Genomic DNA, 20828 nt, shown 5'->3' with positions numbered 1-20828 from the left:
TACTGCAGTGACGCTCTGCGAGGCAAAAGCTTAAAGACAAATTTCAGCTGAAAGGTGTTACAAACACGTCAACAGAGATGTGTGCGTACATGTACATTTTGCCTCTTCGGCACAATAATCTCCGAAACAGCCGACGTCGCGGACCGTAAACCAGCCATCCTCCGACAGACAGATAGTCGACATTCAACGCTCGAATTTGCATTTGAATGTCGGATGGGCGAGAAAGAGATGTAAGAAGAATTGCTCTCAATGTACGGTCTATGGAGCCTGCAGGAGGGATCGCCAGATCTGCAAAATGTCAACCTGCCGGATTGGACCATCTCCCGAACCCTTTTGCGGTGATTGGCGTCTGCTAGCCCAGGTACTAAGTTTGAGGGTCTGAGTCTCATGAACTCAATGTCAAAATGCCAATGCCTTTGTAAATCAGCTGGCGTGAAGATTTGTACCTACATTTAACAGAAATCACAGAGTGCAGCACATTGGAGCATTTTGACAGCTGATTGCTGCTACACAGCGGCTGCACTTGTATTACTCCGTAGTTTACTCCGTATGCTTGAATACCTATCTGCAACGGCACGGGTATCAGGTCTTGGTACTCGTACATGTACGTAATTGAACAAGGAAGTTAATGACGCGATTGCCGATGAATTTGGGTGCATATGATTTCATGCCGTCTTCCCAGCAGCCTGTTAGTGGAATCAAACGTCAGAATACGGTCGCTTCCATACGGAAACACTTAAATATCCACGACATCACAGATAAGAGATAACATCAATTATCTAGGTAGACTGTGTCAAACGATGCTTTCGAAATGCTTCGCCCGCACCAGTATCAATCTGCCTGTGTCGCCATCGCTTTTCCTGCTTGAGTGTTGATATCCTACCTAGCCTCCACTCTTTATGAAATACCAAGAATACAAATTCATATACCATTCAATTTTTTTTCAACATGTGATTCCATCGAAACATCACAAATACTCACTTTCCATTCTACCTCGGGGTCCAGCCAACCCAGCACTTGGCTAAAGACATCAATTGCCGTTACTGAATATAACCCAGGTCTCGGAACGCTCTGCCCAGAATCTCTCGGATACAGTCATTCTTTCGCTCAGTGTATTCATGCATTGTCTCGCCAGCGGTACGAGTTGCCTCCGCCGCCTCCCTCTTCACCGCAGCATACATCTCCTTGTCAGCCGGAGTTTTCGAAAGCCAATTTCGAAAGATCTTATGCTTCTCGGTTTCAGGAGAGTCTGGCCCAAAGACGTGCAGGTTCGCTGAAGGCTCATAGTTGCAGAAAAAGCGATGTTCATGCCACGCCGGCTCGCGTAAGAGAAAATGGAAGCCTACTGCCTCGAGCTGCAGCACGTATGAGGCCTCGTCAAGCACGTCCACGACGATGAGATCTATGTCGATGACAGGCTTGGCTGGCAGGCCGGCCACGCTGGTCGAGCCGACGTGCTCAACTGAGACGGCTGTTGAACCTAGGGCGGAGATGATGCGGTCTTTGAGGATCTGGAAAGACTGGGGCCAAGACGGATCTGGTTCGGTGATTTCAATTTCGTTTTTGATGCGGCGGTGGGCGATTCTTTGTACGCCTTCTGGTCCGTATGGATACTCTTTGATGATGGCCTCGATTGAAGGAGCCATGCTGAGTCTTGATCCTGACAGACACGAGAACTGCAGACGAGTCCGTATTCACCCGTGCAAGTGCTCAAATATGACAACTTGAATTTATCAATTGACCTGCAACCTCAATCAAAAGGTAAAAAATCGTGCTCCGTTAAAAGATGAAGAGCGCTATGTTGCAACTTATAAAAGATGGAGCCCAAGATCTACCACCTTGGAATAACGCTAGAAGCGCCTCAGGTTTAGAAGGATCAATAGCGGCGAGTGAGTCACTTCACCGTAGGTAACTGCAACTATAACTACAACAACATCAACGACATCAACATAAAAACTGCATTCATGCGTTATGCTTGCCTGTTATAGTAAGGTAGAATCCTATTTCACCTTTTCTACATCTCTAAATAAAAAATAAATAACCCAATTTCGTCTCCCCATGGCTTAGTTCCACCGTCATCCAATACACACTAACCTTTGCAGGTTCATCTACAAAGTGTCTTGCATACAGCAGCACCCAGTCTCCCCAAAGCATCGACAATTCCTAAGTGCCCCAAAAGAGCCCTTGTTCGAAAAGATTGGTTACCGAAATTCCCGAAAATCATCTATGTAGGGGCCCTGAATCATGAAAGTGAGATAAAAGTGCACTACCCTTATATTAGCGTCCCGAGCATTCTTCAAAAAGGAAAACCCACATGAAGATCCAAACTGGGGGGATCCATCACCTCACCTAACGTTGAAACTGCAAAACTCCCACAAGTGGATCGGCAGGAACTTATATCACGAGCGCGTTCCCTTGCAAGTTACATGTACACAGTATACCTATACATAGAACATTGTTGATAACCTCGATAACATGGTCCCTATAAAAAAAGAAAAAGATCGACCACCGACGATCATCTTACCGTCTCAAAGTCGCACTCGCCGAATATGAGACTCCATCAAAGTCCATCTTTTCAAGGCTGACGCCATCACCTCATATGTTTTATCTTTTTCTTCTTTTTCCCTCCCTTCTTCTTCTTGAGATCTAAATGTCAATGTGTCTGTGACCTTCCCGTTTATCTCTGTCTCACAGGCCGCTTTGTGCTTTGGTCCTGCCACTCCTTTCGTCTTCTTGTTATACATGTGCTTTGCACTACGCTCCAATCCTTTAGTATTTTATTATCTGTCCTGAAACGATTCCTATCTCCTCTCCTTTTTTCTTCCTAAGCATTCTCTTATTCTATTTGATTCTCTTGTCGCGCGGCCCCGTGGTGGTCGATATTATCACCAACTAGCATGATTGTTACATCTCGCAGGCGACCGACCTTATTCGTTGTCGCATTGATTACTTTATTCCTCGCTATAACCTTTTGCTACCATTCGTACACCGATAATGTATGTCGTTTCTTTATGGCTCCCGTGTGATCGCTTAGAGCTGACGTCGACTGCCGCCAGGAGGCACTCATTGCTTTGTTACCATATAGCGCTAAATTCTCAAACTCTACAATATCAACTTCCCTGATCTCACTATCTCTGCACTCCTCTCAGCCTCAAGAATCAGATTCTTCCCCAAACCCAAGAACCTCGAGGCTACATTATCTCATTCCAGCCAGCCTACCGAATCTGCATTTCTGCTATAATCTTGTTTCCTCGGCAGTCAACCGCTACCCAGTTCCTACACTACTTGGATGGCATGGAGTTGACGAATTTGACGCAGCAAATACTCACCTAGCAAAATTGCGCGCCATGGAACGATATTTCAACTCGCTTCCATCTGCAGAAGACGATGACTTGGCAATCATAGTCGATGGCTACGACATTCTCATCCAGTTACCTCCAGAGATCATGATCGAGCGATACTTTCAGATTGCCGAGCGTGCTGATGCTCAGTTAGCAAGCCGCTTTGGCGTAAGTGTCCGCGAGCTTCACAAACGCGGTCTTCGCCAGACCATCTTTCTGGGACCCGACAAAATCTGCTGGCCCATCGATCCTCTGGCGCCTCGTTGCTGGGTTGCTCCCGAATCACCTATTCCGCGGTCCGCCTGGGGACCGAACAAAGGAGATTGGGAGATAATATATTCCGATCCTCGATGGCTCAACTCGGGAACCATCATGGGGCCGATTGGTGACCTGAGGAAATATATCGCCGCCACCATGGACGAAATCACGGCGACGCATGATCCTGCGTATGAGTTTAGAGAGTCGGATCAGTACTATCTCTCTAATGTCTGGGGAAGGCAGGAATACTGGCGCTCGAGGGTGATGAAGGGCAGAGCCCCGGCAGGTCCACCAGGCAGGATCATCCCGGTTAAAAATAGTCCTTTTCAGAAGACTGAGTATCACGTCGCCATCGAGTACGAGTCCGCCCTGTTCCAAACCAAGGCTGGATATGAGCCTTATTTTGGATATCTACAGTTCAACGAATCCGATTTGACAGCTAGACTTACCGCTGACATCCTCCAGGAAGGGTCTGCGTTTGAGCCTTCTGCGATAAAGATGCCTGAGAATATTGCTGCCTCGCTGAGCAAATTGTATAACGCCATCCCGGAGGCTCATCCTGGATCTACATCGGAAGACTGGCTAAGCATTGTTCAACTGGGCGTCAACTTCATCACAAATCATATCTATGGCCTGTGGCACTGCACAGGACCCAAAGACTTCGTTGGGCTTGAGTATCCTACTCTATGGTTCTACCCCTTTGTCAAATCCCTACTCAAGGCAGCAGTTAAAGCGTCCCAAGCCGGTGAACCCCTGACGCAGAAACTCATTGACGGTCGAAAATGGGCTCCCAAGAACTATTATCCCACCTCTGCTGATTTGAATGACGAATTTGGCGGGGCTTGGTCAGATTTGAATGACGAGTTTGTTCCTTGGCGAGATCTTTGTCAACCTCACAATGAGGTGCTATTCCAAGGGGAAGAGAAAGGGTCTGAACTACATCTAGGTAGTCTCTGAGGATGGCTAAAGTTTGGATAAGGGGGGATATAAATACAAGGTATGGTTTGGCGTCTTTCACATGGAGTTTGGCCAAAGGGATTCTTTCTATAGACAGTTCGACAAGGTTTCTGGTGTATGGCGTTTGGGTAGGTATTGGATTTGCGTTATTGCATTGAAGAAAGATTGTACATTGTGGGATACGGTTTGGTGGAGGTAGCAACAGAAGAGATAGATGTGAGCGGCGTTGCATTTCAATACCCATTTTTCATCAAAGGTGCTCACTTAGACAAAATGAGATACTACGGCACTCTTAATGCACTCTTCAATCAAGAGACAAGACAAGAATCGTGACAAAGGGAAGAAAAATCTCATTGATATCTGTTCCTAAACGCCATACATAATCATCTAACACCCGTGCTATGCTCCCTTGGTCCGGCCAATCACCAGCCGATATACAATCATATACCTCCCCTTTATGAACGCACACTAACAGTACGCTTAAGCCTCCTCTAGATTCTCCAACGCAACGTAACCCTCCTCACGCTTCTTGCCACGAAGTCTTCCAAACGTCTCCTTGGCCCAGCCGACGATGCCGGTGCCGCTCATCCAGCGCAGGCCGCCCTTGTATTCGGCAGAAGCGTCGTCCATCCACTGCGGTCGCTTCCAGAATTTGAGCATGAGACTGCTAATCACTACACTAATGCTGCTGCAGGCCATGGCAAATCCGGCCATCATAGGGTGCATATGCAGGCCCAGCGGGAGGAAGAATCCCATTGCAATGGGTAGACCAATGAGGTTGTAGATGCAAGCCCACAACAAGTTGAGCTTGATACGGAAGAAAATGGTTCGGGTCAGGTTGATGGCAGATGGGATGCTGAGCAGGTCGTCGGGACGCATGAGCACAACGTCTGCAGCCTCCATGGCGACATCCGTTCCACTTGACATGGCGATACCGACGTCGGCGATGGCGAGGGCGGGAGAGTCGTTGATGCCGTCACCAACCATGGCCACGACTTCGCCCTCCTCCTGAAGTCCCTGGATAATGGTCTGCTTCTGGTCGGGGCTGACACCGGCGAAGACGTTCTCGGGAGCAATTCCCACGAGGGCGGCGACGGCCAGGGCGGTAGGTCGTTGATCTCCGGTAACCATGGCTGTCTTGATGCCCATACGGTGCAGCACCGAGATAGCTCCAAGAGCTCCGTCCTTGATTGTGTCCGAAAGGCAAAGGTGACCACTGTACTTGCCGTCAATGGCAACGAAGATGTTGGTGGTGCCAGCAGTGACAGATTTAGCTCGTGTGTTCTTTTCAGACGAGTTGATTTGCTCTGCGGCCTCGATGGCGCTCTTAGGGACCTCGACACCGTTATCTTCAAGGAAGCTCACGTTTCCTGCTAGGACCCTGTAACGAGTCCTATCAGAAGTAGCAGGCTCGACAAGAGCATTGATACCCTTTCCGACAGTAAGCTTGAAATCGTTGACGCTTCCTGGAATGGCACTCTCAAGCTCATAGATTGAGAGTTCCTCTTTTGCTGCTACCAGGATGGCTCTGCCAATAGGATGCTCGCTGCCCATCTCTGCAAGACCAACGGCGGCCCACCAGATCTTCTTCTGCGATTCGCTACTCCATTGGGAAACCAAATCCATCTTGGCAACGCTCATTTTGCCGCGGGTAATTGTGCCGGTCTTGTCCAATACGACTTGTGTGATTTTGGTTGTTTGCTGCAGTGCAGCTCCGCCCTTGATGAGGATGCCATTCTCAGCTCCCACGCCGGTGCCTACCATAACGGCAGTAGGCGTGGCAAGACCAAGAGCGCAAGGGCATGCAAAAACAATCACAGAGATGCACAACTTGACGCACACCATGAGCTTACCACCGCTGTTACCGGACAGGAAAATCATGGGAGGATGGTCCATCCAGTGGCTGAGGATCAACCATCCGATGAACGTCAGGAGACCGAGGAGAAGAATAGTTGGGACGAAGTAGCCTGCCAGAGTGTCGGCCACCTTTTGAATGGGTGCTCTTGTAGTCTGGGCGTCTTGGACAAGCTTGACAATCTGGCTAAGCTGGGTATCACGGCCGGCTCGCGTGACACGGAAGTCCACTCTGCCGTTGCCGTTGACGGTACCTCCGATCAAGTTGTCTCCGATACGTTTCTGCACGGGCATCGCCTCTCCGGTTACCATGCTTTCGTCGACATAGGTTTCCCCCCGGACAAGGATACCGTCTGCCGGGATCTTGTCACCTGGTCGAATGACGACAATATCGCCGACCTGGAGCAATTCCGTGGGGATGTTCCTCTCTTCATGTGCTGAGCCAGTCACATTTCCAGAACGCTGGGCCGCAGTGTCTGTGGATTCCTCGGTTGATTTGGCCCATGATTCGGCTGCCTTCTCTGCAGCAATGGGATCCGCGTAGATGGTTGCCATCGACGGGGCCAGAGACATAAGACGGGACAGTGCCTTTGACGTTTGGCCCTTGGCGCGGTTCTCGAGGTAGCGGCCAAGAGTCACAAAGGTGATGAGCATAGTGCTAGTATCGAAAATCGTACCGGGCTTAGAGTGCGGCGGCAAGACCAAAGAAACCACCATGGCCAAGATGCTGAAGAAGAAGGCGCACGATGTACCGAGCATGACAAGGACATCCATCGTCGGCGAACGGTGCTTGAGTGATTTGTAGGCCGAAACATAGAATCGCCTTCCAACGCCAAACTGAACGGGTATCGTAAGGAGCAGGCAAACCACATCGCCGAGATAGAGTCCAGTACACAGGTGGACATTGTTGATATCTAGGCTTGGTAGAGCCATAGGTATTATCATGTTGAGGATAAATACTGGAACAGCAAACCCAGCGGAGACCTTGAATGCTGTCCTCCATTCGGTAATCTCTCGAGTTTTGGCCAGCGACTCGAGCTGGGCGCTGTTGTCGTGGCTGTCCGCAACCAAGGCATTGAGACCCTGTGCTTCCACTGCTTCGACAATTCCTCGAAGTCCAATGGCGGCAGGTTGATGCGTGACGGAAAGGCGCTCCGTAGCCAGGCTAAGAGAAGCAGACTTGATACCAGGAAGAGCCGTCAGCGAATCCTCGAGGGCCTTTGCAGCGGCAGCATCAGGGCTACCGAAAATCTTGAATTGCGAAGTAGTGATTGCACTGCCTAGGTCGTTAGTATCGTATACGGTGGACAAAACCGTGGCATCAAAACCGCGATCCTCAATGATTTCGGAAATTTGCTCTGGGGAGAGCTTTGTGACGTCGTGAGAGATGACCGCGCGCTCGGCCAGAAGACTAATGTTGAATTTCAACACTCCCTCGACTCCTTGAAAGCCTCCCTCGACAGCAGAAGTACAAGCGCCACATGTCATTCCCTCGATAGCTACAGTTGTAGTAGCGATGGAACTTGATGGGTTCTCGGCCTTGTTACTGCTGTCGGGTTGCGCCTTCGCGGAATCAACTATTTCGGCGCCAAAGCCGCGGTCTTCGATGATTTCGGCAATTTTCTCGGCTGGCAGAAGCTCTGGGTCGTGTTCAATGACGGCTCGCTCAGAAAGAAGTGATATGCTAAAGCTCTTGACTCCTGGAATGTCTTTAAAGCCGCCCTCGACGGCAGAAGTACAGGCACCGCAGGTCATGCCCTCAATGGCGACTGTTGTCGTTAGCAACCCGCTGTCCAGATCCTCATCTCCCTTGACATCCGAAAATCGAGGGACAAGCGGACTGAGCAGGTCCGTAGACAGCACCTCGGCGTCAAATCCAGTATCCTCAATGGTCTCTCGGACTTGCTCAGCGCTGATAAGCTGAGGATCATGCATGACGACGGCGCGCTCCATGACGAGACTGACGGAGACGGTGCCGACGCCCTTGACGCCTTTGAAGCCGCCTTCAACAGCTGACGTGCATGATCCGCACCTGTGAGAACGTAAACATGTCAGCGATGCTTGGGCAAGAGGGATTCGCCCAGTTAGAAGCAGAGCAACCTACGTCATTCCACCAACGCGCAGAGTAGTTGTCGCCATGTGTGCGCTTCTAGGCGCAAGGCCCGCCTCATCGTTATCCCGCCCGGGGACCTTGATGTAGCTTGGAGCCATGGTTCTTCGTCGGTAAGCAGTCTCGAGACCGCCGATTTCCCTCGCAGATAAGAAAAAGAGAAAAACAAAAGCGACCGGCGCGGGAGACGTCAGGTCGCGGCTAACTCCAGATATCCTTCACCTTGAAGCTGCGAGCATTGCACAGGTGAAGAAAGAAGAGATGATAGATTGGACGCCGCCACAGGATGCTTGGAGAGGATAGCCAGAGATGTCTGGCAAAATGCCGTAATTGTTCCAGAGACCGGCCCCGGAGGAAATGAAGCAACACGGCGGTTGTGAGGATTTAATAATTCGGCCGAGCCGGATTTTGTCAGCACGTTCGTCTCGCCGAGCAAGCCGCGCTATGAGCGAGCTCTCCACCAGTAACAGGATTTCGTAGTTTTTGTCTCTGATTCCTAGCCGTGGAAAACGTACGATGCAAGACAAGGGTGGAGAGGCAGAAACACGGCCTATTATAAATTGCGCGACAGTCCCAGAAGAGAAAGAAACAGAAGTTGGGAGAGAGCGGCCGCCACGGCGTAAGCCAAGGGTCCTCGAGATGGGTGGGTGACTCTCTCGCGGTTGGTCGCTCGTTGCAGAATCCAAAGTAGCGCGGTACAGAAGGGGGATAAAATAAGAAATCAATAAGCAGTGGCTCAGGCCCGGCAGCTGCACAGGCCGACAAGGCTCAAGCTAGGCCAGTAGCGAGTGCGTTCAGTGCGTATGAGCGTATTGACAATGTGACCTGGATCCAATTCCGACCAACCAGCGATCGGGATGGAAAAGTATTGAGAATGCAAACGGACGCCAAGGGGAAGGAGAAAAGAAAGCGACGAGTATAGTACAAAGAAACAAAGGACAGGCGAAAACGAAAAAGGAAAATTGAACGAGGAATTATTTGCGTTCGAGAACGACCTGGTCGATGCACCCAGTTATACCACAGATTACTCGGCCAGGCAGCGCAAATAGGAGGGAAGGGGATGCTGTTGGCGCCTCTGCACTTGTCGCACTATGTGTGATGGCGCCTATTGCGAGCCTGAGCCTGTGTTTCAGCGGCCTGGAAATGAATCGCGCTGAATAATTCATCCAATGGTGCCAAGCACAGACGACGAACCCCGGCCTGTCAAAAACGGTGCTGATGAAGGACCAGCGTCATTTCGTTTCAAGCAGCTAGACATCAAACGCATACGAGTATATTCACACGCTCACTGGGTCTAGAGCATCGTCACTGCAAGACATACAGTAATAGTCTCCGAGCACCTATAGAACATTTACGGACACCTATCGGCGATGGGATTTCTGAGCGATTCGATCGACATGTCATGAGTGTTCACTTGCTTGCGACTTGCATCGGACCCAACCACTTACAAAGTACCAGGTGTCTTGACCCAGACCCCAGAGTAAGCTCCCATCAGACAAAATCATCTTGATCAACGCCAAGCTGTTTCCCCCTCCCCGACTTTTCTCTTTTGGATGGCCTCTAATGCAGCTGGCCCTGCTCCTTCTGGTTTCGGCCTCAGCGTCGCACTGGGAGCGGACGTTCTTCGGTACTTCAGACTTTGTCATGATGCTGGTCGCTCAATCTATATCCGGTCTTTCATCATCTGTATATCCGATCCAGTTCGGATAAATGATTAGCGCAATTTTGTGATCATCTTAAGGTACGGGTGAAGCTGGCAAAAGACCGAAGGGGCTGATTGATAAGGCTTCTGCGGAGTACGGAGAAGAAGTGCAGCGCTTGTGGCTCCTAGCTCAGCTGAAAGCAGCTTGGTACGCAGTAGGGATAGCAGCTTAGAGATTATAGGCACCGTGGTGATTGATAACTTGAAGAATTTGGTAGAGAAGCCTGTGTTATAACAGCTGCAGTAAACGAGATAAACAGATTGGTGGATGGAATCACAATTTAAGTTAAACAATTCATCTTGCTACCAGCCACTATTCAACCTCTCAAGGTGCTCAATATGCATCTTTCTTCGGCCCTCTCTCTCGGGTCCCATTAAGTGTTTCACCCCGCCAAAACCAGCGCCCCGCGGCTTTACCTCTAACGTCTTCAACACCACATCCTCAAGCCTCAAACTCTCCTGATGCACGCAACCACCCGCAAACGGACTTAGGCCGCGGATCCTCGGCACTAAACCAGCAGCCTCACTTCAAGCCCATCTCGTATAGCGCTTCTTTACTCATTCATTGTCTCTCATCGTCTGCTCCTCGCCTATCAGATCGAGATCCTACCCCACTCACGCCTGCGCATGCCGCAGCCTTGCCAAACGTGACCCATAGCCCGTCCATCGCGTTTCAACGATATCAGAGCACAAAGAGGAAGATTCGTCCCTCTTGGCGCCATGGAGCAAACCAAGGCCTTGAATGCTTTGGAGGTGCGATATCCCATGAATAATCCAGCTTTCTTCATGACATCCATACTAACACCGCATCTCTCCAGCCGTTCCTCGCCCTCTCAAAGTCAGCCACCTCCCCCCGAGCCGCTGCCGATCTCGTCACCCGCGCAACCTCCGCCCCAAACACCTTCATCTTCGCCGAGCTCCTCCAGACACCCCAAATCCAGGCCCTAGCAGCCAGCCCGGAATTCACCTCATACCTGACGCTGCTCCAAATCTTCTCCTACGGCTCCTACGGGACATACAATGCCACGCCTGACCTACCCGCATTGAACGACACTCAGATCCTCAAGCTCCGACAGCTCTCGCTGCTGTCCCTCGCTGGCGATCGATCAAGCCTATCATATGATGCGTTGCAGAAAGCTCTAGGCCTCTCCTCGGTCCGAGAGGTGGAGGACCTCGTCATCACGGCCATCTACGCCGGCCTCTTGCACGCCACACTGGATCCCGCTCGCCAGGCCATCCAGGTGTCAAGCATCGCTCCCCTCCGCGATCTCGCTCCTGGCACGATTCCAGACATGATCAACGCCCTGCAGAACTGGGGTGGTCGTTGCCAATCGACTCTTGGAGAGCTGGAGGAGCAGATAAAAAACATTCGTGAAGCCGCCATCACACGGGAGACGGAAAAGCGAGCATCGGACAAGAAGCTGCAGGGATTGATGGATAGCCTGGGCGAATCGGACAAAGGTGGCGGCAATATGCTATCAGCGTACCAACGGGACAACCTAACTCGCAGAGGCATCAATAAGCGTACCATTGCTGATCCCTTCGGCGCAGCCGCATCCACCGAGTCGATGGATCTTGATGATTTACTGGGGCCAGAAGACCCGGCCAAGAGGGCTAGCAAGAGGAAGCTATAGCAAAGGCAAAGCAAAGGACATAACATTGATACAATAAGCGGAACTTGGACTTCCAATGGGATATGAATTTTGATAGTCACGAAAGAATATGATATAATACACGAACCAAAACAGTCACAGGCCGTCCTGTGCTCTGATCATTTATAAAGAATAGAAAGTGTTGAGCCCGCAACCCCCAAGCAGTGGCTGATAATACAAATTGCCTAAAATGCAGAAAAAATAAACAAGTCTAAAAGCTCGCGCCAGAAATCCTTCTTGGTCCCTTTTCTCCCGGGTCTTAAAGTCGAAAAGAAAAATATTCCATCGCCCCAGTTTAATCCTATAAAACATTTGTTCGTTACGGTCGTGATGTGAATTAGATGAGTCTTGCTCAAGCCGTACGCACACGGAGATAGCTTGTGTCCAAGACGTTGTGTTGCGTACAAGCCAGTGTGATGCTCAGCACCTCCTGGTGGGAACAAAAAAAAGTGACAGACTTTCAGAGTCGCTTGCCTGGGACAAGAATGAATAGGACACACAGTCCGGCATCAATCAGAGTCGTCACAGCCAACACCATGAGTGCTCGCTTCGCCAAAAGGCGACGAACGTAGGGTTCCCGAATGCGAGAGAAATTGAAGGGAGTGTACTCGCTAAATCCAATGAGCGCCAAGATAGGGTCAAGGGAATATTGATATGACGCGAGGAAATACACGCCAATAGTAAATGGAAGAATGAGCTGAAAGTGAGAGAAACATTAGCCTGATATCGCAAAGAGTGAAATAAAGGACAGGCTTACCCAGCATCGAGTTGCTCTAGACTTATCAAGGAAAATAAGGATGAAGGAAGTCCAAAATGCTCCAAACATGGCAACAAGTCCAATAATTAGACGCATGACAAGCGTTGGCGGAATGAGATTGCCCAAGGCCTTCATGCGCAAGAAACCTGGAAACGCGTCTCGTTCCATCGCCTGGAATACGTAGTCCTTAGCCACATCAAAGACTTCCGGGTCATCACGACCATATTCTTCAATAGAGGCTGTAACGTCCTGAGTGATGGATCCAGGCAGAGTGATTTCTCTCTCAGCCCCAGGCATCAAGAACGTGTAAAGAATTTTCTCAGCAGAAGCTCTGATATCTTGCCGGGCAACAGTGTGGGCTGGCGAGTTGGAATCCGTTGCGTGGCTAAACGGAGGGCTGGGTTTTGTGCGATTTGAGCCACTGTGCGTTTGGGGTGACTCGTGGCTCTGATCTTCACGCAAGAAGGCCGACATCTGGGCGTCTTGGTCTCTCTCCTTCTCCGTCGCATACATCGACGGTCCAGCCGCACGGTTGTCCATCTCACCAAGATCCATAATCTGAGATGATCGCTTAGATGACTTCTCCAGATCTGGTGTCGCTATGAGGACTGATCGACGAAGTTCGCGGACATAATGGCGACAAAGTGACATGTGCTGAGCTACATCCAACCTGATCAACCAGTCAGTATTTTATCCGTTGCGCCATCTGATTTATCCCCCGAAAAGCTCGTACCAAAAGTCCAGATAATCAACAGATCGCTGCTGGTCTCGCATATAGATGTAGAATGAGAATAGATCGACCGGTGGCAGCGTCCGACGACTCAGCACCTCGAACAGAGTCGGCAATCTATTGCGCGTCATATCGGGCTGAGGCGTTGTTGACGCCGTGGTATCGCGAGGGTCTTCCATGGTGCACTAAAAGTTTGTGGGAGATGATAAAGTGAGCGGAATTTTTGAGGTCGATATAGAAGATTGATGTGCGATTGTCCAAGACTCTCGTGGCGTATCGAGATGTTTGTGCAACAAACAACAGAAGCGCGAGTAGTGAAAAGTCTCCCTGCCTGGGGAGTTTTGCGAGCCTGAGCTGAGGCGATTTGCAGCGACGGACGGTAATGCGATAGGACAAACAAGCGAGAGAAACAGAGGCTGCCACAAGAGGAGCTTGTAACAGCTCGTTGCCAATGGTGATGGGTGGAATGCGGCTGCGATGCGATGGCTTCGAGGCGTATGGAGAAACGGGTCATTAGTCTGGCGCTGGTTTCATTTCCCACTTGGGGCGCAGCTGGCGTCAAAATCGATGCCTCAGGAGAAGACGGTAGATGCGAGTTTGGAACGTCACGTGGATTTCGGTGGGGCCAAACCGCCCACTGCATGATTGGCTCGCTACCCCCACCAGTTGAATTTCGTGCCTGCCCTACGCACAAAGATTTTGTGGAATTTCGCATTTCCGACCTCAACCACCTCTCTCAACGTCCAGACCGTGAAGAGTCGATCCGCAGGTACGAAGCGCACCAAAACCTCTCTCCCTCTCAACCCACGGAATCTCTGCCAAACTTTGGTCGCAAGAGAATCTTCAACACTTGCCGCCACGCCGCCTTCAATCCGACCCGAAAGCTGACCGTCAATCAATTCAGAAATGTCGTCAAAGAAGCCTACCCAGCGCTCCGCCATTGCGGACGTGGTTGCCCGCGAGTACACCATCCACATGCACAAGAGAGTACGTCGTATCGAATACCTGGACGAATTGTTGGGAAAAGAAGGAGAAAAGTTAGAGATTTTGGGAACAAGGATGCTAACGGTTTGCGTGTAAAGCTGCATGGTGTCACTTTCAAGAAGAGGGCTCCCCGTGCCATCAAGGAGATCAAGTCCTTCGCCACCAAGGCCATGGTACGAATCCAATCCCCAACAGCAAAGACCCTACGAGGCGCAGTTTGACTGGCCGTGGAACGGACTCGCAAACGTCCTCGCCGATGGACCGAACAAAATAGCATTTTGCTAACTCTCTTTCCACAACAGGGTACCACTGACGTCCGGATCGACCCCCAGCTCAACAAGAAGGTCTGGGAGCAGGGTGTCAAGGGTGTTGCTTACAGAATCCGAGTCCGAATCTCCCGACGACGAAACGATGAGGAGGGTGCCAAGGAGAAGCTGTACAGCTACGTTCAGGCTGTCAACGTCAAGAACCCCAAGGGCCTTGCGACTGAGGTCGTTGAGGAGTAAAGAAAATTTGTTTCTCTTTGGGAATGGTTCTGGGGTGGCATGGCATTACGGAGTTGCAACCGGCTCTTCTAGCTTTTCACGCTGAAAATAAAAGACGGCAATGTGATCAACAAAGGTTTTTTTTTTTTATTCCACAACAAACCTCGCCCCTGCGATAATGGCCGGCGGTAGAGGGTCCCTGACTGCTTCAGAAGGGAGAGTGACAGGGAAAACAGCCTGGTGAGGCGGTGATTGGTCATGATTTGTTTCGACAGGTTCTATTATATGTTGTAACCGGTCATGCGCTTGTGGAAGGGGCAGGTAGCCCTCCTTTCCCAGCTCTGGCTGTGGAAATGCAAAATACACCCAAATACCCTTTCAAAACGACCGAATCGTGCCCCAAAGACTCCAAATACCCGTAAACGTAAAATCATAAAAATCTGCACGCTATGAATCCCATTACTCCTCCTCAATGTCGCGATGTCGTCCCAAAACCTTCCTCTTGAACTCTTCCATATCCTTGTCCCACAACTCTGCTGCCTCGCCGTTTAATGGGGATGCGCTGTGGAAATATCAGTTAGCGTCGCCTTCCTTTGCGTCATGTCGACGGATCAACGTACTTGTTGGGCTCGCCGAGTAAGCTCTGCAGACTCAGCAGAACGGTCTGAATGTTGTATGCGGCAGTCCACTTGTCCTTGAGAATGTCAAGGCAGATGCGGCCAGAGAAATCGACGTTGGGATGGTAGATGGGCGTCTTGAAGAGGACCGTTGGCGCGGCATAAGGATAGTTTGAAGGAAACGCGAAGCTCAGCTTGAACGTGAGTCCGGAATAAGGTGTATCGTCGGGGCCCTCGATGGTGGCGGTCCACGACATAAGGTTGCCGTCGGCAGAGGGGAATGCGGAGATACCGGGTGCTGGCGATGTCATGAGAGTCATCAGCTCGGTCTGAAGCCTATTGAGAATATGTTAGCGCCTAGACGAGGCTGACATCATTGCCCCAAAGGATGAATACCGTTTAGTGACGCTCTGCGAATCGGGACCCTTGCGAGCGGCATTGAGCTTGGACGCCTGGACGCTGCCAGGAGCAGAGTTCTGGTTATCCTCGGTATAATCCATTGTAAACAAAAACCAGTTTATATTGCGGAGATGAATGAATGAGTGGTCCTCGAAAGTGATAACAGATGGTCCAAGTACACGAGTCGAACAGAAAGCCTCTTGCAACAGAATGCCGGAGAAGAAAAAAAGGTCGAAAGTCAAGAAAGGGGAGGATATGCAAACAAGCGGTAGCGTTCCGCGTTGGGCAATAATGGGACGTCTTCAGAAGTACTCCCAAAAGACTGCGGGATGAAGTGCTGATTGTTACCCAATAAGGTAGGATGGCGGTGGTTGATTTAAAACGTCCTTAGGGAAAAGTTGCCTGAAGATGAAAAAAACTAATACACGGCAAGCAGGGTCGAGGCCACGAAACAGGGATGAGGGTCTATAGACAAAGAATGGATGGGAAAAGGTCAAGATCGACTGAGAAGAGGGAAAAAACATTAGGTTGTTGTTTAAGACACGCTTGTTGCCGGTCAGCCTGAAAAAACAACCGCCTAGCCAGAAGCCTAATCTTACAGGCGTCCAAGGGCTTGTTCAGTGAACGACGACCGCTGTAAGGTCGGTGGGCCCTGTTTGCCGCAGCAACGCCCGCTAAGATGGAGCTGATAACCAATCGTTTGATAAAGTTCACGAAACAATGAAAGTCTGACCTCTTTACACGGTTGAGCGCGACGGGACACGCGATCGTTAACAATCCAAAAGAAACTACCGCCTTATAGTGCTTCAGCAATTGTTACCGAATAACGCTTGAATTGGCCTTGTTTATCCCATCCCCTTTATTCTTCAATTTTTCTTTGTCATTTTTTTTCTTTTGTTGTATATGTTTGGTCGGAAAAAAGAGCTTCAGCCTCGAAACAAGTTTCACTAATAGACATCATGGTGAGTGACTCTTCATCCGTGCACGTCTCACAAAGCTTCGGTCCAGCGCCCTTGCGAAATCCGAACCCTCAGTCACTCAAACTCATGTGAATCTGGCTGACTCCCTTGTAGTCGCAACTCGATCCATTACCAAAGGAGCTGCCCTTTCGAATCATATCAAAAACTGTTGGCCGTGGTGCCTATGCTTCGTATGCGCGCTCTCTTCATCCCTCACCTCCCAGATCTCTCTCATTTACGTGAACATTAAAATCAATATTAACACTACTTTTTCAAATTAAATCAGAATAAAAAAAGCCATTCCATTAGACTCTTCAAGTCCAGTATTCGCTGTCAAGCTCATACACAAGGGATACGCCACTAAGCATGGCCGCATCTCCGCAAAGCAGCTTGCCATGGAGGTCTCCCTTCATTCTCACATAGGCCAGCATCCCAACGTCATCGAGTGGTTTGCCTCGGGGGAAGACTCGATATGGCGATGGATAGCCATGGAATATGCAGAGGGCGGTGATCTTTTCGACAAGATCGAGGCAGATGTCGGCGTCCGGGAGGACATTGCACAAATTTACTTCCTTCAGCTGGTTGGCGGTGTGAGCTTCATGCACTCCAAGGGCGTGGCACATCGGGATCTAAAGCCGGAGAACATCCTCCTGTCACAAGATGGAAGCCTAAAACTGGCTGATTTCGGAATGGCCACCATGTTTGAGTACAAGGGCCAGCGCAAGACCAGCTCAACACTCTGTGGCAGCCCGCCATATATCGCTCCCGAGATTCTCGCCTGTGGGAGGGTAGATAAGAGGGCTCCGAATACCGCCAAGTATTCACCAGATCTCGTCGATATATGGTCGTGTGGAGTCATCCTATTTGTTTTGCTCGTCGGCAACACACCATGGGATGAGCCATCGTCAACAAGTTGGGAGTTTGGCGAGTACGTGAAGACGTCAGGGAAGAGCTCAGACCCGCTTTGGGGAAGAATACCTCCAGAGGCCCTCTCCCTCCTCAGGGGCATGATGTCCATTGATCCACAGAAACGCTTCACCTTTGCTCAGATACGGCAGCATCCTTGGTACACGCGCCATAACCCCTTGCTCACTGCCGATGGAAGGATTTCCGACCCCATTGTCTTGGCGACTAAGATGCTAGAAAACTTGCGTATCGACCTCAACCAGATACCTCCGCTCAACTACCTCCCGGCATCCCACGATCCCACTGTGGACTCTGGACTAAATGCCGGTCGGTTCTCGTCCACGCAGCCGGAAGCTCTAGTAACCCCTATCGCCGACAAAGATTGGGATTGGGAGGCTCCTGTCCTCCGCTCTAGGGCCCAACCATCTTCTATGCCCACGGGGACTTCCAGCGCTCGCCGTATGCTGTTCGACTCCCTTGCGGATGAGCCGTCCATGTCGCAATTCTCCCAAGTCCCCGGACCATCCATGTCGCTCACACAACAGGCTCAGCGGTTCCGTGACATTTGTCCTCCCGAATCCCTCACTCGCTTCTTCTCGCACGTGCCTGCCTCACATATTGTACAGATGCTCAGCGACGCGCTGCATCAGCTGAACGTTCCTCTGGCACCTGTTACGCCGAATCCATATGGCAGCCCCGTAGTTACCCTCAAAGTTCGTGCTGTCGACGGACGCCGGCAGAGCCTACACGGAGAAATCTGCGTGGACAAACAGCCGCTTGCAGATGGCTTCGAGGTACTAGACATTCGGTTCGTCAAGATCAAGGGAGATCCCCTCGAGTGGCGGCGATTCTTCAAAAAGGTGGTAGTGCTTTGCAAGGATGGGGTCTATGTCCCGGAAGCTTAGGAGTGTACGGGACAGCTGTTTTCTCACAATGAACATATAATTCAGAGGTCGCCTAGGCCAGTTGTGAAGCTTCCTGGATAGCACGCATTGTATTTATGTATGTATGAGCATGAAGGCATGACAGAAAATAATGATGAGATTATTGTTGGTATAATTAGTTGTGTGCGCAGCTCCAACCCGTGGCCATTGTATTATATTTTCCTTATCTTTGCTTCAATCTGTTGGTATAGGAGTCTCATTGGGTCCATCCGTCTCATTAGCTTGATCTTGCCACTCAAAAGCTAAGCAATCAGTTAGCACTCTGATGCAAATACTCTCACCAGCATTCAAAACAAGAAGAAAGATACGTACGCTGTCGACACATAGGGCATTGTCCCTTTGCCGACTCCTGCTTAATCCATTCCATGATGCAGTGCTACATTCACGTCAGTGCCACCAAACCTCTTCAAGCACAAGCAGAAAAACCACCAACCATGTGAAAACTATGGCCGCATTTTCCAGATACTATCAAGAGCAGTTAGCGCGTCATTTCATAGCAACTACACTTCGTGAGATCGAAAGGGGTATACTCACAAAGGCTACAGTCGTCGCCGGGATACTTGCACGTAGGACACGTCCCGTCAAAGTGCACCTGACAGATACCGCAGACGTCGTCTTCGGGGATATCCCACTGCCATGTGGCGACGGAATTCCACTCTTTGATGGTGACTTTCATCGTGAAAGATTTAGACGCCCCTTTATAAAGGGGGGGGGAATTTCTCACAGCATGGATAAGTCGTGATGCACAGGAGCTGTTGTGTTGTTGAGAGGTGATGGAGTTTGCGTTGCCTGGGAGAGACTTGTATGTACCTTGCTGGCTCTAGGGTAACAGTCTCATGACTAAGCTCAGAACTCGCAAAACTCGAGGCTCAGTACTTGAGTTGGCACATATTATCCCTTAAAAAGCATCATATTCATTTAATTGATTGTGATAAACTTTTATCTATTTAAATGCACAACATTCTAGTTGGTCTTGGAATGTTCCGTTGATGCCATCAATTCTTCTCTTGTAAGCCACCCAACCCAAACCAACACTCCCGGGCCACCAAGGCAGCCAATGACAACAGAAGAGAGCAAGATTCGAGGCCAAGATAGTTGACAAATTCCAGCACTCTTCAGATCTCCCAAATGGTATGCCAACCAAAGCAGGATTGACGTAAAAGAGGTGATGAAGTCGTACTGGAAGATGCTAGTGAGCGACGTTGGCGTGTCTTTGGGAAGCTCGGTGAAATATTTTGGTATCAATGCCTCCGATACAGACAGAGGCGAAAAGAAGAGCATGTACCAGTACGAAATAGTGCTAAGCGTTATCATGACTCCTCCAATGACGCGAATGCCCGTCTTATTACGGCGCTGGACAACTTCGGCGTTGTCACTGAGAAACGGCCTTATCACACTTGATAGTGTAAAAAGGAGTATTGAGGCCCATAGCGGGTAAAGTTGCCATATCCAATTCGCCAAGTGTCTAGTTTCAAAATCAGGGTGAAAGAGGGAGATGAGATGTGGAATATAGTACACCACGAGCAGCGTTGGGAGAATAGCAAGCACACCCGCTCCGTCAATTAGTCGGGCACTAGCGGTAGAGTACTTCTTCAACGGAGAGAAGACGTAGAAAAAGTAAAAGTATAAAGGTGCAATGTTTCCCACGGTCACGAATTGGGCGAGAAACAGGGGCACGGCGAATCTGTTCAGGACACATACATGTCAGCAAGAGCATGGATGAACATTGGGTCAAGCTCGTCCTCACGTCTGGAAGAAAGTCCCCCTGTTGGCGGTTCTTAAAGACTCGAGCATCCACAAGGCAGTGAGGCCAGCATAGTCAGTGAGGAAAACGACACATTGCCACCACATTCTTTGGTCGTCGTTGAAGACTAGCTGGCAAAAAGTAATTGCAACTTGAGTAATTGCATCGTCAAGACCTGGAACTCCGTATAAACCCTTCAGGATGGGAATACTAGTTCCATTCTGAAGGGTATATAGTCCTCGAAGGTGAGCATCGTCGATGAAGGGCCCAGGCACAACTGTCATGGTTGCTAGAACTCGCACCATGACAGCCAGTGGCAGCACAATGGGCAGGGCGTACAGCGCCCGACTCAGAGCCATGGCGCTATTGATCTGCGTCGATGAGTACGATGTATCTCAGTACAGTGAGGTAGTCAAGTGATGGATCAGC

At 50.2% G+C, this 20828-nt stretch overlaps 10 protein-coding genes across 10 annotated transcripts; 4 read left to right on the top strand and 6 right to left on the bottom strand.

Annotated features, from left to right (window-relative positions):
• Positions 1–783: 783 nt before the first annotated feature.
• Positions 784–1772, bottom strand: M431DRAFT_507100 (hypothetical protein). The gene has a single exon (XM_024918916.1). It carries the CDS (start codon positions 1644–1646, stop codon positions 1041–1043), a length of 606 nt encoding a protein of 201 aa, XP_024775107.1. The 5' UTR covers positions 1647–1772; the 3' UTR covers positions 784–1040.
• A 1125-nt stretch (positions 1773–2897) lies between these two features.
• M431DRAFT_552087 (hypothetical protein) lies at positions 2898–4858 on the top strand (the record flags this gene model as incomplete). Its single annotated transcript, XM_024921362.1, has 2 exons — positions 2898–2996; positions 3057–4858. The coding sequence occupies 2 exons, from the start codon at positions 2898–2900 to the stop codon at positions 4554–4556; spliced, it is 1599 nt and encodes a 532-aa protein (XP_024775106.1). The 3' UTR covers positions 4557–4858.
• Positions 4859–5036: 178 nt separating this feature from the next.
• On the bottom strand, positions 5037–8621 carry M431DRAFT_4437 (hypothetical protein; the record flags this gene model as incomplete). The annotated part of the gene is made up of 2 exons (XM_024915218.1): positions 5037–8442; positions 8515–8621. The coding sequence occupies 2 exons, from the start codon at positions 8619–8621 to the stop codon at positions 5037–5039; spliced, it is 3513 nt and encodes a 1170-aa protein (XP_024775105.1).
• Positions 8622–10942: 2321 nt separating this feature from the next.
• M431DRAFT_4436 (hypothetical protein) lies at positions 10943–11856 on the top strand (the record flags this gene model as incomplete). The annotated part of the gene is made up of 2 exons (XM_024915217.1): positions 10943–10975; positions 11041–11856. 2 exons carry the CDS (start codon positions 10943–10945, stop codon positions 11854–11856), a joined length of 849 nt encoding a protein of 282 aa, XP_024775104.1.
• A 478-nt stretch (positions 11857–12334) lies between these two features.
• Positions 12335–13540, bottom strand: M431DRAFT_480960 (hypothetical protein; the record flags this gene model as incomplete). Its single annotated transcript, XM_024915918.1, has 3 exons — positions 12335–12571; positions 12632–13301; positions 13365–13540. 3 exons carry the CDS (start codon positions 13538–13540, stop codon positions 12335–12337), a joined length of 1083 nt encoding a protein of 360 aa, XP_024775103.1.
• A 727-nt stretch (positions 13541–14267) lies between these two features.
• M431DRAFT_82557 (hypothetical protein) lies at positions 14268–14851 on the top strand (the record flags this gene model as incomplete). Its single annotated transcript, XM_024923183.1, has 3 exons — positions 14268–14348; positions 14444–14518; positions 14648–14851. The coding sequence occupies 3 exons, from the start codon at positions 14268–14270 to the stop codon at positions 14849–14851; spliced, it is 360 nt and encodes a 119-aa protein (XP_024775102.1).
• Positions 14852–15289: 438 nt separating this feature from the next.
• On the bottom strand, positions 15290–15947 carry M431DRAFT_84074 (hypothetical protein; the record flags this gene model as incomplete). The annotated part of the gene is made up of 3 exons (XM_024923391.1): positions 15290–15392; positions 15451–15783; positions 15844–15947. 3 exons carry the CDS (start codon positions 15945–15947, stop codon positions 15290–15292), a joined length of 540 nt encoding a protein of 179 aa, XP_024775101.1.
• An 858-nt stretch (positions 15948–16805) lies between these two features.
• M431DRAFT_493860 (hypothetical protein) lies at positions 16806–18616 on the top strand (the record flags this gene model as incomplete). Its single annotated transcript, XM_024917170.1, has 3 exons — positions 16806–16808; positions 16920–16996; positions 17092–18616. 3 exons carry the CDS (start codon positions 16806–16808, stop codon positions 18614–18616), a joined length of 1605 nt encoding a protein of 534 aa, XP_024775100.1.
• A 213-nt stretch (positions 18617–18829) lies between these two features.
• On the bottom strand, positions 18830–19331 carry M431DRAFT_83666 (hypothetical protein; the record flags this gene model as incomplete). Its single annotated transcript, XM_024923335.1, has 4 exons — positions 18830–18897; positions 18968–19031; positions 19089–19120; positions 19190–19331. 4 exons carry the CDS (start codon positions 19329–19331, stop codon positions 18830–18832), a joined length of 306 nt encoding a protein of 101 aa, XP_024775099.1.
• Positions 19332–19618: 287 nt separating this feature from the next.
• Positions 19619–20683, bottom strand: M431DRAFT_82756 (hypothetical protein; the record flags this gene model as incomplete). The annotated part of the gene is made up of 2 exons (XM_024923210.1): positions 19619–20339; positions 20403–20683. 2 exons carry the CDS (start codon positions 20681–20683, stop codon positions 19619–19621), a joined length of 1002 nt encoding a protein of 333 aa, XP_024775098.1.
• Positions 20684–20828: the final 145 nt, after the last annotated feature.

This window comes from Trichoderma harzianum (genome assembly GCF_003025095.1).
Source record: "Trichoderma harzianum CBS 226.95 unplaced genomic scaffold M431scaffold_5, whole genome shotgun sequence".
NCBI lineage: Eukaryota > Fungi > Ascomycota > Sordariomycetes > Hypocreales > Hypocreaceae > Trichoderma > Trichoderma harzianum.
Note: the sequence above shows the minus strand (reverse complement) of the source record. Positions and strands in the feature narration are given on the sequence as shown.

Coding starts and splice junctions, on each gene's coding strand:
- M431DRAFT_507100 (XM_024918916.1), bottom strand. CDS start 1,646: ATGGCTCCTTCAATCGAGGCCATCATCAAAGAGTATCCATACGGACCA.